General features: G+C 41.5%; 1 protein-coding gene and 1 long non-coding RNA gene across 2 annotated transcripts in view; one reads left to right on the plus strand and one right to left on the minus strand.

Moving 5' to 3' along the window:
* The first annotated feature begins 2970 nt into the window (after window positions 1-2970).
* LOC141257239 (uncharacterized) overlaps window positions 2971-17703 on the plus strand; it is a 128883-nt gene continuing 114150 nt past the window's right edge. The window contains exons 1-2 of the long non-coding RNA XR_012318041.1: window positions 2971-3124; window positions 15554-15683. This is a non-coding gene — a long non-coding RNA (uncharacterized lncRNA). The remainder of the gene's footprint in view (window positions 3125-15553; window positions 15684-17703) is intronic.
* Window positions 3556-17703, minus strand: part of NUP133 (nucleoporin 133) — a 326459-nt gene continuing 312311 nt past the window's right edge. The window contains exons 25-26 of the mRNA XM_073671535.1: window positions 10359-10444; window positions 3556-3707 (exon numbers count right to left, since the gene is read on the minus strand). Of these exons, the coding sequence (XP_073527636.1) occupies window positions 3571-3707; window positions 10359-10444 (223 nt within the window). The 3' untranslated portion in view covers window positions 3556-3570. The remainder of the gene's footprint in view (window positions 3708-10358; window positions 10445-17703) is intronic.

Here is a 17703-nt window from a genome sequence, read left to right on the forward strand (position 1 = left end):
AATTAGCGTCACCATCCAATTTCTCTGTCTTCTGAAATTCTCTCTGCTCACACTAAAAGAGGGTGCATTGCAGGCGGAGCACAATGAGATGGAGCAAGGAAACATACAGGGTTATTACACAGCCAGCCTCATCTCATCCCAACATGGAATGGGTGACAATGATGAAGAGGAGGAAGAACAGGAGCTAGTTTCCTGTGCTATAGATGGTACTACCTGCACAACTGTCATACTGTCTGTTCAGAGTAGATGGCCTGAGGACAGAGAGGAGGAGGAGAGCATGGTCAGTCTCAGCCGTCCTATTGGTGAGGACATGGAAGTCTTGCATGTTAGCAGTTTGTCACGCATGGCTGATTTTATGTTACGCTGCCTTTCACCATGACCCTCGCGTTCTCAAAATTTTGGGTGACAGTCATTACTGGTTGGTGACACTTCTAGACCCACGTTACAAGGAGAACTTTATATCTCTTATTCCTGAGGCGGACAGGTCTACAAAAATGGGGCAGTACCAGAAGGCCCTTGTTGCGGAACTATTAAAAAACCTCACATCTGAAAACGCTGGCGGCAGAGGGCACACTTCGTTGGACAACCAAGGACTACAGGCGAGAGACAACTCCAATCCAGCAGAGGCAGGGGAACAGTCAAAGTTCTGGGAGAATTTTCTCAGATCCTCCCATCGCACAGGCCCGGAGGCGCGCGGTACTCTCACAAGGAATTCAAAGTTTGGGAAGATGCTGAGGGAGTACCTTGCTGACGGTACCAACGTCCTCTGATTCCTCTGTGCTTTATTATTGGGTATCCAAGCTGGATACGTGGAATGAACTGGCTCTCTACGCCTTGGAGGTCCTGGCCTTCCCTGCTGCTAGCGTTTTATCAGAGCGGGTTTTTAGTGCCGCTGGTGGAATTATAACTGCTAAGCGCATCCGCCTGTGAACTGAAAATGCTGACAGGCTGACTCTTAAAAAATGAACAAGGGCTGGAATGGACCAGACTTCTCAACACCACCGAACGATAGCAGCGTAACAAACTCAAATCCTGATTTTGGCTATTTGCTCTTGTCCTCCTCCACCACCATATCACCAGGGTGACCGTGATGCAACACCCATATATTTTTTTAAAGGGCGTTTATGATGCCCGTAATTTTTTTTTTTTTTTTATACAGTATGTTCATGTATACCCCCCCAGGGGTAAATATTTTTTAGCTCATACACTTAGTGTGTGGGCATTACAAGTATAGGAGACCCGCTCCTTTCTAATGGGAACATTTTTTTATGAGGCCCTCTTCCACGTGTCGTCCAAGAGGCATTGGAGTGCCTCCCAATTTTTTTTAAGCCCTTGCATTCACAGCATAGGCCAACATTATGGGAGACCCACTTCCTAATAATGGGAACATTTTTTCAAGAGGCCTTCTACGTCTCTTCCAAGGGGCATTGGAGTAGGTCCACATTTTTGGCAGCCCTTGCATTCACTGCATAGGCAAACAGTATGGGAGACCCACTTCCTAATAATGGGAACACTGGTTTCAGGAGGCCCTCTATTAAGTCTCTTCAAAGGGGTATTGGGGTGCGTCCAAATATTCAAAGGGGTATTTGGGTGCGTCAAAATTTTGGGCAGCCCTGCCACTCACTGCATACGCAATAACATTATAGGAGACCCACTCTTTAGTAATGGGAACAACAAAGCATAGCAGGCTGAAGGCTCTCTAAGAATAGTGAGGGCTGACTGCTGGCCCTTTAAGAATAATAAACTCCGCCTGATGGCCCTATAAAAATAGGCTTTATGACTTTTGGAGTCCCTCCTTCATAAATGAAACAGGATGTGTCTGATCATGTCTCACACACCACATGGCCAGATAAGGTTGTAAAATGTTAAAATAACATTTCCCGGTGAATGCATTTGTCACGGTTGAAAGCAATGGAAAAGTGCAAAAACGTATCAAAAAACGCTACGTGTAAACATAGCCCAAAGTGTGGAGGAGTATTTTTGCTTTTGGTTATTTATTTTGCCTTATATACAAGTCATTACCCTGAAAAAGATGTTCCTTCACATATTTCCCAGGAAAATCCATTTTGGTTTAGTTTTTGTGTTTTATTGTAAGTCCGTAAAAGTGGCGTAATACCTCTGACATTGTTTACAGCAGTGACCTGGGAGTCAGACATGCCCCATGCTGTTCCCATGTAATTTGAGTACTGTTCCCATCGATTTGGGCAATTTTTAGGCCCTCTGCAGAACGCTGGGGGGGGAGCTGCCTGAAAAATGCTCGAGTTTCCTATAGACTTACATTGGGCTCGTTGCTCGGGTCGAGCACCCGAGTATTCCAATGTGCTCGACCCGAGCAACGAGTACCCGAGCATTTTAGTGCTCGCTCATCACTAGTTTTAACAAACACATATAAGAAGTTATGTTGTGAATAAAATATTCATTGCATTCTTGTTTTCTTTACATTTTACACAGCATACCAAGTTTTTTGGAATTGGGGTTGTAAAACATGTTAAAATCATTACCATTTCAGGATTTTTTTTTATACTATATTTACGCCAGTGAAGATGTGTAAAAATATGTTACTTGAGTAACAGTTTAGTATAAAGCTTTCTTACATTACACAATCATATAATTTACTGATATTCTAATGGACCCTCAATCATAGATGATCCCCATTTTTTGTATCACTCGCAGTAGTTACAAAGTACACCAGTATGAGAGGCACCAATTTTTAGTACCGTTCTGGTGCAAAGTTGTTGAGGAACATTTGCTATTTTGACATCTGCAGAAGAGAAGCAGGCCAAATTTAATTCAGGACTATTCTGCTTTAAGGTTGCAGTCTCTGTTCCCTTAATAAGTTAGATACAAGTATTCTTCCAAACATGTTCAGCTAGCGGGATGTCTGAGTGGAGAACTAAAGGGGAGGAGGGTATGCAAGAAATATTTGGACTTTTTAAACTGCAAACTGGATTCAAGTCAACTAATTTAACTTGTGACCTTCTCAGCTGTTGGATCAAGTTGTTTTATCAGGCCCTTTGCCAAAGCTAAAGGAAAAAAATGCAAGCAAGACCCACATCTAAGGTATGCAGCATCAATGGAAGCAGGCACATCCAATGTAGATATGTCTCGTTCCTGCATTAGAAAGGTAAGTGTTTTATGTATAATGTTCGAATACTTTTTCCTTAAATTCCCAATTTAACTTTGAAGAGAACACGAGGAGCAGACAGGAAAACAATGTATGGTATTGTAAGGGACGTATGATAAATATTACAAGCAATAAAAATGTAGAAACCATAATCCGCGTTATAGTCATAAGGTTTGATCATTTCTGTGTGCCTAGGGAGAAATACAGGTCAGGTTGATAAACTCTGGAGAAATCCCTTGATTATAAAAGCACTTAAGGAAAAGTATAATCCGTGTCCAGAAGACGCAATGAAAAATTATATTCTCTCACAATTCCTGTAAAAATGATTTGCAGTTTATGCCTTTATGGCTATATTTTATATATATATAGAGAAGACAATGTTACTATAAGCAAATTTTAATAAACACAAAAAAAAGTGTACAAAAGGTGAATAATCTACAAATCAGTTACTCAAGTTGTTTTGAATAATATTCATAGTTTGCTTTCAGAACAAACTCAAAGCAGCGATCTGTCTTTAAGTTGTCAAGTTCACGGGACTGCAGCAGCATGCTTACATCAGGGAGGTAATCTTTCAGGTATTTACCTGTGGAAGCAGAAGCAGTGGATTAAGTATGAAAGGAGCAACTGGCGGTACACTTGTACTATAGAATACATAAAATCTACAAACATATTCTGAGGAAATGATGCTGCCGAGTAGTGTCACTGAGTTAACACTTGAACCTTTGTTTGTGGGAAAACTCCAAACCCTAATAATAATAAGTTCCACAACTGAATGTATTTACATAAAATGTTCCTGTGCTGAGATAATCTTATAAATGTTCCCCTGCTGTGTACTGTGTAATGGCTGTGTCTGGCCGTGCAGGAACATGGTCTGATCATACCACATCTTCTGGGCAGGGGGGGAAGCAAAAGAGTATACAGACATTACAGCACGGGATCACAACTGATTCTTTCTTTGAAGTAAAACATTGTTTAAAGGGAATATGTCACCTCACTGGGCGATATCAGACCTCCACTATGGGCAATCAGGTGACAGAAAAGTAAATCTATACATACCTGTATGGCCCATAACAGATGTCTGATTGCAGAGAAATCTGGTTTTATAAAATCTGTTTTCCAGAGGCTTGGCGTCCCCCGGACGCCAAGCAAACCCCTCCTATCTGCTTATTATTCCCCTAAATCGCCGCCTCTGTGCTAAATTACCATATTCCCCCCTCCCCTGCACGTCACAGGGCCCTGTGACGTGCCCTGCTCTGCCTCCTCCAGCGCATGCGCAAAGTGCCGCACCCATGGAGCGCGCTTTGTTTCCCTCCGGCCCCGTTTGGCTGCGTACTGCGCCACAGCCTTGTATTGCGCAAACGATGGTGAGTCACAGACTTCTGCTCTGCTGGCACTACGCAACCCAAAGGGGGCTGGAGGGAAACAAAGCTCGCTCCATGGGAGTGGCGCTTTGCGCATGTGCGGGAGGGTAGGCAGAGCAGGGGAGGGGGGGGGGGATATGATAATTTAGCACAGAGGCGACGATTTAGGGGAATAGTAAGCAGATAGGAGGGGTTTGCTTGGAGTCCCCCAGACGCCAAGCCTCTGGATAACAGACCTTATAGAACCAGATTTCTCTGCAATCAGACCTCTGCTATGGGCCATACAGGCAAGTATGGATTTACTTTTCTATCACCTGTTTGCCCATAGTAGAGGTCTGATATCACCCAAGGGGGTGCCACATTCCCTTTAAAAAGAGGCAGGGAAATGTTTTACCTCACAAAAAGAATCAGCTGTGCTCCCCTGCTGTAATGTCTGTATACTCCTGTGCTTCCTCCCTGCCCAGGAGCTGTGGTATGATCAGACACCATGTTCCTTCATGATCAGACGCAGACATTACACAGTACACAGCAGGGGAACATTTATAAGATTATCTCAGCACAGGAACATTTTATTTAGGCTATGTGCCCACGATGCAGAAATGCTCAGGATTTTTTCCTGAACGTTTCTGCATCTCCCTGGCAGAAAAAAACGCATGCGGATTGTGCATGCGGATTGTACATGCGTTTTTCCTGCCAGGGACATGCGGATGTGAAGCGTTCTTCACTGACATTTCCGCATGCGGGTTGACAAGCGCTTTCCAAGCGATTTTAGCATCACTTGGAAAGTGCTTGTGACGACTTGGTCACACTATATAAATCTATGCAACCGGCATGGATTTATATAGTGTGACCGTAAAAGAATGGTAAAAAATAAATATATACTTACCTTCTGATGGCCCCCGGTGTCTTGCTTCCCTCCGTTCTCCCTTGCCGGCAGCGGTAAACTGAAGGACCTACCGACGTCAGCGTCGCGTGACCAGTCACATGACTATGACGTCAGCGCAGGTCCTCCAGTCCATCGCGATTTGCCGGCATGAAAGGACGAGTGCAGCGGAGGCCATCAGAAGGTAAATATAATGTTTATTTTTTATTTTATTCTTTTTTTTACAGGTTCTATGGTACCCGGGTCCGGAGGAGACTCTCCTCCCCTTCACACCCGGGTACCATCCGCACATTGAAAAGCATGGATTCCGCATGCACAGCTGCAGTGATGCGTAATCCATGCGATCTAATGCAAGTCAATGGCGGCGAAAACGCAGCGCTTCCGCAAAATTGGTAGTGCTGTGTTTTTTTCTGCAATGATAATCCGCAGCGGAAATTTGCTGCTGCGGAAACGCTTAAAAAACGCATCGTGGGCACGCAGCCTTAAACACATCCAATTGTGGAAGTTACTATTATTCCAAGATTTATTGATTAAAATGAACTTCCGTTCGTGGGAAAAACCTTTTAAATCCATTTAAATTTAGTAGTTGATGATTAGATTGAACAGTGTTTATTCCCCACTGATTGTCGCATTAGCCGCTCTGTACGATCTATCATCGGCATACAAGCTAAAAAATATAATATAGAAGCTGAAGATTCCCCAAGTGACCCCAAGAATGAGCTCAAACACTGTGGATTTATTATTAGATGCCACACTGCACAAAATAAGTACTAAAAACCTCATCTCTATGTAGCAAAAAAACAAAACAAAAAAAACAACAAGTGTTGCTGAGGATCTTCCATAAAATTGTGGATTTTTACTACAGATTTTACCAACTTAATATAGAGATTCAATTTACAGTGAATCTACAGGAAAATGTAATGAGATCTCTGCAGATTCTATACAAGTGAACTCTGCCTAATACAATCATATAGATTACACTAAACACAATTTAGAGATACTACTTTTTATGTGCAAAAGAAAACATTTAATGAACTGTCTAGTAATCCCTTTAGTCAGGCTATGTTCACACATGTTGTGTTTTTTTCTGCAGCTAAATCTGCTGACAACTTTTCTCTAGCAGGAAAATGGTTGCGTCAAAAATGCAGGTTTTCCTGCATTTTTTTCACTGTTCTTCTGTCTATTTAGGCATGTACATAAAGTTAAGTGAAAAAAAAGAACCCATTCTATTTTGCCATCAAAGACACTAAAAAAATGCTGAATAAACATGGGTGGTAAAAGAAAACAACTGCAAAAACGCACCTATTACTTCCTATGGGTGAAAAAATGATGCAAAACGCTGAAAGCCGTGACATGCTCCATTTTCCAAAAACACAACCAAGGTAGAAAATATGCAGCAAACAAAGAGCAACATGTGTGAACAGAGAATTCTTGTTTCTCATAGACTTTGCTGGTTCTGCTAGACAGCTGAAAATGTGCATAAAAATCTGTTGCAAAATATGCAGCAAAATACAACATGTGTGAACATAGCCTTACTGACACGTGTAGTACCATATTTCCTTAAAATCTTAGAAACATTAATGTTATCGGCCATGTTCCTTTTATTTAAATACATGACCAGAGTAAAGCTTGGAAATAAACAACCAGTATGCAGCATATTTCTTCTACTCACTTGGTCACAATAGAGCCTTTAGCATAATTTGGTATTTCTGAATAATGACTGGTTTAACCAAAATATCTAAAATCCATGAAAATATTAGTTGCAGATGAAAATAGATTCAGATAGTCACTGCTCAAAAATACAGGCTTAGTGCAATCACTTTTTAGGTGGTAAAAAAGAAAGTGCAAATGTCCAAGGAATAATAAAGTTTTATTAGCTTTCATGTAAGGCTGTGTGCCCACGATGGGTTTTTTTTTAGCGTTTCCGCAGCGGCAATTCCGCTGCATAAACGCTTAAAAAACGCATGGTAGAAGGCCTGCCATGTTCCCCAATGATGATCCGCATGTGCTGTGCATATGCTGCGGAAATTTCCACTGCGGATTATCATTGCGGAAAAAAAGGCAGCAGTACCAATTATTTTGCGGAAGCGCTGCGTTTTTTTGCCGCCATTGACTTGCATTGAAATGCATGGATTACGCATCACTGCATCTGTACATGCGGAATCCAAGCGTTTCAATGTGCAGATGGTACCCGGGTCTGGAGGACAAGAGACTCTCCTCCGGACCCGGGTACCATACAACCTGTGAAAAAAAGAATAAAATAAAAAATAAATATTATATTTACCTTCTGATGGCCCCCGGTGTGCTTGTCTTCGCTTGCCGGCAGATCGCGGTGGACTGAAGGACCTGCGCTGACGTCATAGACATGTGACGGCAGGTCCTTCAGTGTAGTGTACCGCGAGCTGCCGGCAGCCAGGACAGAGCGAATAAAGACTCCGGGGACCATCAGAAGGTAAGTATAGATTTATTTTTTGATTTTTTACCATTCTTTCGTTCACCGTATATAAATCCATGCCGTTTGCATGGATTTATATAGTGTGACCAAGTTGTCAAGCACTTTCCAAGTGATGCTAAAATCGCTTGGAAAGCGCTTGTCAACCCGCATGCAGAAATGCATGTGAAGAACGCTTCACATCCCTGGCAGGAAAAACGCATGTGCAATCCGCATGTGCAATCCGCATGTGCAATCCGCATGTGCAATCCGCATGGACAATCCGCATGGACAATCCGCATGGACAATCCGCATGGACAATCCGCATGGACAATCCGCATGGACAATCCGCATGGACAATCCGCATGCGTTTTTTCTGCCAGGGAGATGCAGAAAAGCTCAGGAAAAAATCCAGAGCATTTCTGCATCGTGGGCCTAACAGTGCAGTTTGGGGAATATACACTGCTCAAAAAAATAAAGGGAACAGTTTAACGACAGAATATAACTCCAAGTAAATCAAACTTCTGTGACATCAAACTGTCTACTTAGGAAGCAACACTGATTGACAATCAATTTCACATGCTGTTGTGCAAATGGAATAAACAAGATGGAAATAATTGGCAATTATCAAGACACCCTCAATAAAGGAGTGGTTCTGCAGGTGAGGACCACAGACCACATCTCAGTACCAATGCTTTCTGGCTGATGTTTTGGTCACTTTTGAATGTTGGTTGTGCTTTCACACTCGTGGTAGCATATGACGGACTCTACAACCCACAGAAGTCGCTCAGGTAGTGCAGCTCATCCAGGATGGCACATCAATGCGAGCTGTGGCAAGAAGGTTTGCTGTGTCTGTCAGCGTAGTGTCCAGAGGCTGGAGGCGCTACCAGGAGACAGGCCAGTACACCAGGAGACGTGGAGGGGGCCGTAGGAGGGCAACAACCCAGCAGCAGGACCGCTACCTCCACCTTTGTGCAAGGAGGAACAGGAGGAGCACTGCCAGAACCCTGCAAAATGACCTCCAGCAGGCCACAAATGTGCATGTGTCTGCACAAACGGTTAGAAACCAACTCCATGAGGGTGGTATGAGGGCCCGACGTCCACAGATGGGAGTTGAGCTCACAGCCCAACACAACACCATGCAGGACGCTTGGCATTTGCCACAGAACACCAGGATTGGCAAAGTTGCCACTGGCGCACTGTGCTCTTCACAGATGAAAGCAGGTTCACACTGAGCACATGTGACAGAAGTGAAAGAGTCTGTAGACGCCGTGGAGAGCGATCTGCTGCCTTGCAACATCCTTCAGCGTGACCGGTTTGGCAGTGGGTCAGTAATGGTGTGGGGTGGCATTTCTTTGTAGGGCCGCACAGTCTTCCATGTGCTCGCCAGAGGTAGCCTGACTGCCATTAGGTACCAAGACGAGATCCTCAGACCCCTTGTGAGACCATATGCTGGTGCGGTTGGCCCTGGGTTCCTCCTAATGCAGGACAATGCCAGACCTCATGTGGCTGGAGTGTGTCAGCAGTTCCTGTAAGATGAAGGCATTGAAGCTATGGACTGGCCCGCCCGTTCCCCAGACCTGGATACGATTGAGCACATCCGCAACCTCATCAGGAGCATGCCCAGGCGTTGAGGGAGGTCATACAGGCACGTGGAGGCCACACACAATACTCAACCTCATCAGGAGCATGCCCAGGCGTTGTAGGGAGGTCATACAGGCACGTGGAGGCCACACACAATACTGAGCCTCATCAGGAGCATGCCCAGGCGTTGTAGGGAGGTCATACAGGCACGTGGAGGCCACACACAATACTCAGCCTCATCAGGAGCATGCCCAGGCATTGTAGGGAGGTCATACAGGCACGTGGAGGCCACACACAATACTGAGCCTCATCAGCAGCATGCCCAGGCGTTGTAGGGAGGTCATACAGGCACGTAGAGGCCACACACAATACTCAGCCTCATCAGGAGCATGCCCAGGTGTTGTAGGGAGGTCATACAGGCACGTGGAGGTCACACACAATACGGAGCCTCATTTTGACTTGTTTTAAGGACATTACATCAAAAGTTGGATCAGCCTGTAGTGTGTTATTCCACTTTAATTTTGGGGGTGACTCCAAATCCAGGCCTCCATTGGTTAATAAATTTGATTTCCATTGATGATTTTTGTGTGATTTTGTAGTCCGCACATTCAACTTTGTACAGAACAAAGTATTCAATGAGAATATTTCATTCATTCAGATCTAGGATGTGTTATTTGAGTGTTTCCTTTATTTTTTTTGAGCAGTGTATTTCAGGGTATATCTGGAAACGTTTTGTTTCCTTGAGGCTAAGACTTCATTATTCCTTGAACTGAAGAATGGTGTCCTACTTCAACTACCCACACCCACAATGGAGGTTGCTGAATTCACCACAAAACCAAATAAAAGGCGAGTAAGTTGCTAAACCCATATTACTGTCCAAACATGATGTGCCAAGAAGAACTCTGCCTTTTATGTATTCCAGTATTGCACCGAATTAGAAAGTCACTTGTCAATTGATACTATATTTATATGCACCTTTATTTAATAACTGGAGCACTTTAACATAAATCGAGTCTTTAGCCGCTTCAATTGGGTCATCTTTCCCATCTAGAGTAGACCACCTGTTAAAAAAAAAAAAAAAAAAAAAAAGGACAGGTTATTCTAATAATTTTAAGCTGCTCAGTCTCTCCCACTCTGATGCCCCTTTATGTTATCCTAGCAGGAATAGACCAGTGTTTGATGATTGATAGCTAGAGACAGATCAGTATCATAAGAGACACCAACAATGCATGATGGACCTCACTGACACTAATGTGGGCCGTCAGGTTTCAATGATGTCCAAGTATATCATGTTTGGCTGAATCAGCAATTAAAGGACCCAATGCAGATCTGAACAAGGCTTAAACAAGCGCAAAGCGCCCATGGACTGAAAATGTTATTGTTGGAGTAAGAACACAAATGGGTATAAGCATTTTAACCAATATATTCAGTGATATGGACACAATATTATAGGCATCCATGTCACAGAGAATAATCAGTTACTGTGCAAGTAAGTGGGGAAGGTGTCTTTTTTTAATTTTTTTTACATGATTTTAAATTTTCACATTCATTTTGTTTGGAACAAACACATAAAATCTGTTTTGTTCCTGCATTCCTCTTTATGCAGATAACTGGTAATAGAGATTTATTACCTGTTGGCTATTAGTAGATCAGTATTTAGGCCACCTACAGTATTTGGCCATTATTTTGCTTCTGTATTCATAAACCAAAACCAGGAGTGGAACAATCAGATGAAAAGTTTAAAACAAGTCACCACTTCTGCATTTTTCAACCACTCTGGTTTTGGCTTGTAAATACGGATGTAAAATACTTTACATGTGAACGTGGCCTTCGCAGTAGTGATCAACTCACAGAGGAACATTGGGAGGACAAAGATCATGTCTACCCAGAATGCTCCTCACCCACCACTAATGGAAGCCCATAACATCATAATACAGTAATGAGCTGAGCAATGTGCCCAGTATTTTTTTTGTAGCGGGGGCTGCTCTCCCTGTCACGCAGAAGGCGTTAGACCAATCCCTTTTTTTCCACTACCTCTGTGGATCCACTCAACATGTGACACGGTGCACACACCACAGGTTGAGAGCCACTGCTTTAAAAGGGTGCCTAAAGGGTTAGCTCTGCACTGCTCACATCAGGTGCAAAGGGGGATCAAGGGAAAATCTCACAACATTTTGAGGAAGAATTGCTAACAAACTACCTTGAAATGATTAATAATACTTTCTTTCTTTAATCAGGGGGTGTTATCAAAGTCGTTCTATGATGCGGTAATTGTTTTTCAGCCCCCCCCCCCAAAAAAAGAGAACCTCCGGACTCATACAGGACTATGTCACTGCTGACAACAGATGTTAAGATATTGACTAAAATTCTTGCATCCCGACCAAGTACGGTTATTGAATCAGTAATTCATCCAGACCAGGCTGGCTTCATGCCCTCTAAGTCTACTGCTATAAAACGCACAAAGCCTTTTTTTTTAATTTGCAAGCGGCACCTGTGGATCGTAGTCGAGAGGGAGTCTTATCCTTAGAAGTCAACAAAGCATATGATAGTGTCAAATGGGGTTATATTTGGGCTGTGTAAAAGAAAATGGGGTTTGGTCCTAACTTTATAAAATGGGTTATGCTGATGTATAAATCACCAACCACTAAAATAAGAGCAAATGGAGAGGTTTCTGGAAACCTTGAGCTTCACAGGGGAACGAGACAGGGTAGCCCATTGTCACCCTTATGTGCCCACGATGCAGAAATGCTGCATATTTTTTACGCTTCTCCCTGGCAGGAAAAACACATGCGGATTTTACATGCGTTTTTACTGCCAGGTAGAAGCGTTTGTCAAGCGTTTTTGCATGCATTTCTGCATGTGGGTTATGGCTATGTGCCCACGTTGCATTTATGAAGCAGAAAATTTCTGCTTCATTTCTGCAAGTCCTCTCCCGGAAAAACGCATGTGGAATTCCGCACGCGTTTATCGCGCATTTTTCGCGCGTTTATCACGCGTTTTCCACATGCGGAATTGCCTTGCGTTTTTTATGCATTGGACAAAGGCAATTCTGCATGCGGAAACGCAAAATTAAATGACATGCTGCGGATTTTTGAACGTAGCATAAACGCTGCGGAAAAATCCGCAGCATGGGCATTGACATTGTGGAATGCCATTGGGGAACATGGGGTACGGATATACATGCGTTTTTCAAGCGTTTACGCTGCGGAAATTCCGCAGCATATACGCTTGAAAAATGCTACGTGGGCACACAGCCTATCAAGCGCTTTTCTAAGCAATTTTAGCATCACTTGGAAAGTGCTTGACAACTTGTTAACACTATATAAATCCATGCAACCGGCATGGATAGATATATAGATATATATATATATATATATATATATATATATATATATATATATATATATATATATATATATATATATATATATATATATATATAGTGTGACCAAGTAATAGTAAAAAAAAAAAGAATAAGAATGGTAAAAAAATAAAGATTATACTTACCTTCCGATGACCCCCGGTGTTTTCTCCGCTACGTCCGGTCTGTTGTATCGGTCGCGGTGGTGTTTAAGGACCTGCGATGACGTCATTCAGTCATGTGACAGGTCACGCAACCGCCGACGTCCTGTCACATGACTAAATGACGTCACGGCAGGTCCTTTCACACCACCGCGACCCATACAACAGACCGGACGCATCGCTGAGGAGCCATCGAAAGATAAGTATAATCTTTATTTTTTATTTTAAATTATTTTATTTATTTATTTTTTTTCCATGGATTTCTACAGTGTAACCAAGTTGTCAAGTACTTTTCCAAGTGATGCTAAAATCACTTGGAAAAGCGCTTGATAACCCGCATGCAGAAATGCATGCAAAAAAACTTGACAAACGCTTCTACCTGGCAGGAAAAAATCAGCAGCATTTCTGCATCGTGGGCACATAGCCTTAGCCTGTATTAGGCAACATACTGGAATAGAGGGCTTTAAATTTGTGAATCAGGAAGAACAGATTGCTCTATGCAGATAATCTCTTACCATTTGTTAAAATAAATATTTAGCTTCCAATTATAATGAGAACTAGAGAGATTTGGGGCCTTCTCAAGATTGACCATAAATTTGTCAAAATCGGTGCTACTTCCCTTGGCCAATAAAGACATCTCAGGACTAAGTAGTTCTTTCATGGTCCCAGTAGTCTCAAAATTTAAATATCTTGGAATATATATTACAAGAAAGACAAACAATTGAATCCCCTTAAACTTGAGTCCACGGGGGAAATTACCGCTTTTTGTCTTGGGAAGGATGACTTATGAAAATGTGCCTTATGTTAAGCATTCTTTATGTACTGCTTAATATGGCTTAGAAAAATGTATAACATTTTCAGGGACTTTGTTTGGAAAAGGGGCATACCTAGTATAAAGTTGGAGAAGCTACAGCTACCTAAAAATATGGGGGCTTTGGCCTTACCACACATTGGGGCTATTTTCTAACTTCTCAATTTCAACATTTTAGAGCATGGGCTTTGGAAGGTGTACATGGAGCAGGTGCTAAAATTTCTTGAGGGAGGAAGGTGAAAGGGGTAATTTAGTAGAATTATTAGAGTCATGCAGGCTTAGGTCCAAGCCGGGATGCTTCCGGACTTTAATTCTTGCCCTTGGTGGGCATGTAAGAAATGGTTGGAAATGGGAGAATATTCCAAGAGCACCCCTATCTGGAATAACCACTGTTTGAGGGAATTGCAATATTTGGAAGATTTTGGGGAATAGAAAAGGAGGGGATTGATACTTACATCAAATATATAAGGAGAGTTATTTTTGCATATTTGAGCATTTAAAACAGAACTTTAAACTGTGCAACTCTGATTTCTTCAAGCAACTACAATCACGGCACGCAATTAGAGCTCAAGAATCTATGTCCGATCTATCCATCTCCTTTTATAGGGTGCTGCACTCTGTGATAAATGCCAAAAGTACTAAAGGCCATCTATCTTTCATGCATAATTCCTTGTTAAAAATCCTGGGAGACCCTATGGCTGCAGTTAAATCCAGTTGGGAGAGGGATATGGAACATATTACTTCAGAGGAATGGGATGATATTTTACACAGTATGAAGAACCCAGAAGTATATAGGATGGGCCTCAGGACAGATGATTGTTACCCACGTTGTAGAGAAGATGGTGCAGATTTAGTCCATATGTTCCGGTCCTGCTCGCACTTGGTTGGGTTTTCGGTAAATTGATTTTTGAGGTCATTAAAATTCAAATATCTCTTAGCCCCAAAGTGTGTTGGGCTATGTGGGAGACATTGGAAACTTATCCCTACTATAACTGGCTATAGCTAAAATACTGTATTATCAGACCAGAAAGTCCATAGCTAAACACTGGTTGGCAAGAACTGCTCCGTCAATGGAAGAGGTTGTGAGCTGCTTAAATAACATTCTGATGGAAAAAAGATAGTGCGCCAATGTGAAATTTGGTAAATAGTGTCAGGATTGGATTAAATGCCCAGCGGCGGTGTTGGAGGTACTGGAAAGAGAGGTCATATTTAAATTAGATCTGCATGGATAATGACCCATTTCAGAGATGAAAAACCTTACTGTAGGTTTCTCATGTTTAAATCGTTGTCTAGATATTGTACTCAATATATTAAAATGTGACTTCAGATGGGTGAAAAGGAAGGTTGAGTGGGATGGACAATTGTATTCTTGTCACTAACAATGAATGATACAAAACTGTACTCAATTTTATAATATGATTATCTTTATCAAATTTTGCTCAATAAGAATGTTTTGATTTAAAAAAATATATTTCAACAGCTGAATGTGTTTTACCAATTGGTTTCATCATACCCACCCTTAAGCTGACTGCACTGCAGCCATAGCTTTTGTATTTGGCTTATAACACTTTGCCTACAAAGCCTTTCCACCATTTTTAAAGGATATAAATGTTATTAAAGAAACATGTACGAAATTATATACAGAATGTGTTCACATTGCATTAATCGGGCATTTTGACCGTTTGTCTTTGATTAATTCTTTAGATGTACTTTGTTCTATATGGAGTGGTGCTACAGGGGTCTAGTAGGTAAACAGTCAGTGTCATACCGACATATTGCAGAGTATTACATGATCAAATAGTTTTTTTTTTTTTTTTTTTTTTTTTTTTTTTTACAGGGCTCAACTGTAAATCTTTCACTTTGAAAGCAAGACCATCCCTAATGCAGTAAGAATTACTCGCAAGAAAATGAATGACAGCAATATGAAAAAAAACAAAACCCAAGGCCGTATTGCCAAGTCTAGGAATGTAAGGTTGTTAAATGCTATTGCTTACGTTTTGTAAAATGATACAAAGAATTTTGTTAAGCAGTATACTATTGTTCTTTTGTATTCCTTTGCTTTTGTCACTCTCCCTAGTTTTTTTTTTATACCACATAATGGCTAGTGTTCCCTTAATCTGTGTATATGGATTTTAAAGGATCAAGAAAAGGCCAGAATGCAGATCAGATATCTAATGTTCCCATGCAAACACCGATTAAACATAGCTATATTTAAAAATAGAAAGGTACATATATTGCGTATATCATTAGCACAGTAAAAAATAATTCTGACCAAGAAAATCAGAGGTTCTGTACTGCTTTTAACCCCTTCCCAACATGCGGTGTACTTACTAACGTTGCGGGGTCAACAAAAAAAATATTTGTAAACACATATATACATACACGCACCCACCGTATTTTTCGGACTATAAGACACACACACACATATACACATACATACATTATATATATATATATACATACATACATACATATACACACACACACACACATACATACTGTGTGTGGGGAGCTTTAGCTGCTAAATAAAATGAATATTCACTGCTCCCCACCTACTGTATCCTCACCCATCCCTTGTAGACTGTGAGCCCTCACGGGCAGGGTCCTCGCTCCTCCTGTACCAGTTGCCGTCAAGTTTTGTTAAAGATCATAGTAAATGTTTTTGTATGTATAACCCTTTTTCACATGTAAAACGACATGGAATAAATGGCGCAATAATAATTTTCAAGTAAATATATATAAAAAGGTACAGCCTTGCAGCGCTGGGGTCTTGGGTTCAAATCCCACAAAGGACAACATCTGCTAGGAGGTTGTATGTTCTCCCCGTCTTTGCGTGGGTTTCCTCCGGTTGCTTTACTTTCCTCCCACATTGAAAAAACATACTGATGGGAAATCTAGATTGAGAGTCCCAATGGGGACAGTGGCAATAAGGTCTGTAAAAGCACTGTGGAATTAATGGTGCTATATAAATAACATTTAAAGGGTGCTATTGACATGAAATTCTCACAAGATGTCAGTAACAACCCATCCAAGAAAAGATCAAACCATAAATGTCCATACATTAAATGTGTAATTATGAGAAATGACTCAGGGAAAAAAGTATTTAACACATGGAGAAAGATGCAAAAAGCCATGGAAAATCCTGACACCAGCTAAAATCAATCAGTAATTAGAAAGCAATCCGGTCACGTAGTGAAAAAATAATATCAGCTGGTTCAACTGTTTATAAAAAGGTGTCTCATTAACAAGGTGCCAAAAAAGAAATCTCATGATGGGTAAAACCAGAGAGCTGTCACAAAACCTTCACAACCTTATTGTTACAAAACATACTGATAACACTGGTAACATAAGAATTTCTAAACTACTGAAGGTTGCAGTGAGCACTGTTGGGGCAATAATCCAGAAGTGGAAAGAATATAATTTCACCATAAATCAGTCACGACCAGGTGCTCCCCACATGATTTCAGACAGGGGAGTGAAATGAAATATCAGAAGAGTTATCTAAGAGCCAAAGACCACCCATGGAGAGCTACAGAAAGACCAGGAATCAGCAGGTACAATTGTTAAAAAAAAACTATGCATGCTCACCACGCAAGATGCTGAACAAAAAGCACGTTCAAGCGTGTTTAAAGTTTGCTCAACAACATTTAGACAAGTCTGTGAAACACTGGGACATAATAGGGTCACGTGTAACTCTTTGAATGTGATAATACATACCATGTTTGGCAGCCAATAGACACTGCATATCACCCCAAAAATACTATACCAACAGAAAAGTTTGGAATTGGGAACATCATGGTGTTGGCTGTTTTTCAGCATACGGCACTGGCAAACTTCATATAAATGAAGAAAGGATGAATCGACAAATGTACAGAGACATTCGTGAGAAAAATCTGCTGCCTTCCACCAGAATGATGAAACAAGAGTTTACATTTCAGCAAGACAATGATCACAAACATGCAGTGAAGAAAACTCTCAATTGATTTC

Source organism: Phyllobates terribilis, unplaced genomic scaffold (assembly GCF_046119375.1).
Source record: "Phyllobates terribilis strain yellow unplaced genomic scaffold, ASM4611937v1 Scaffold_3__8_contigs__length_932513732, whole genome shotgun sequence".
NCBI lineage: Eukaryota > Metazoa > Chordata > Amphibia > Anura > Dendrobatidae > Phyllobates > Phyllobates terribilis.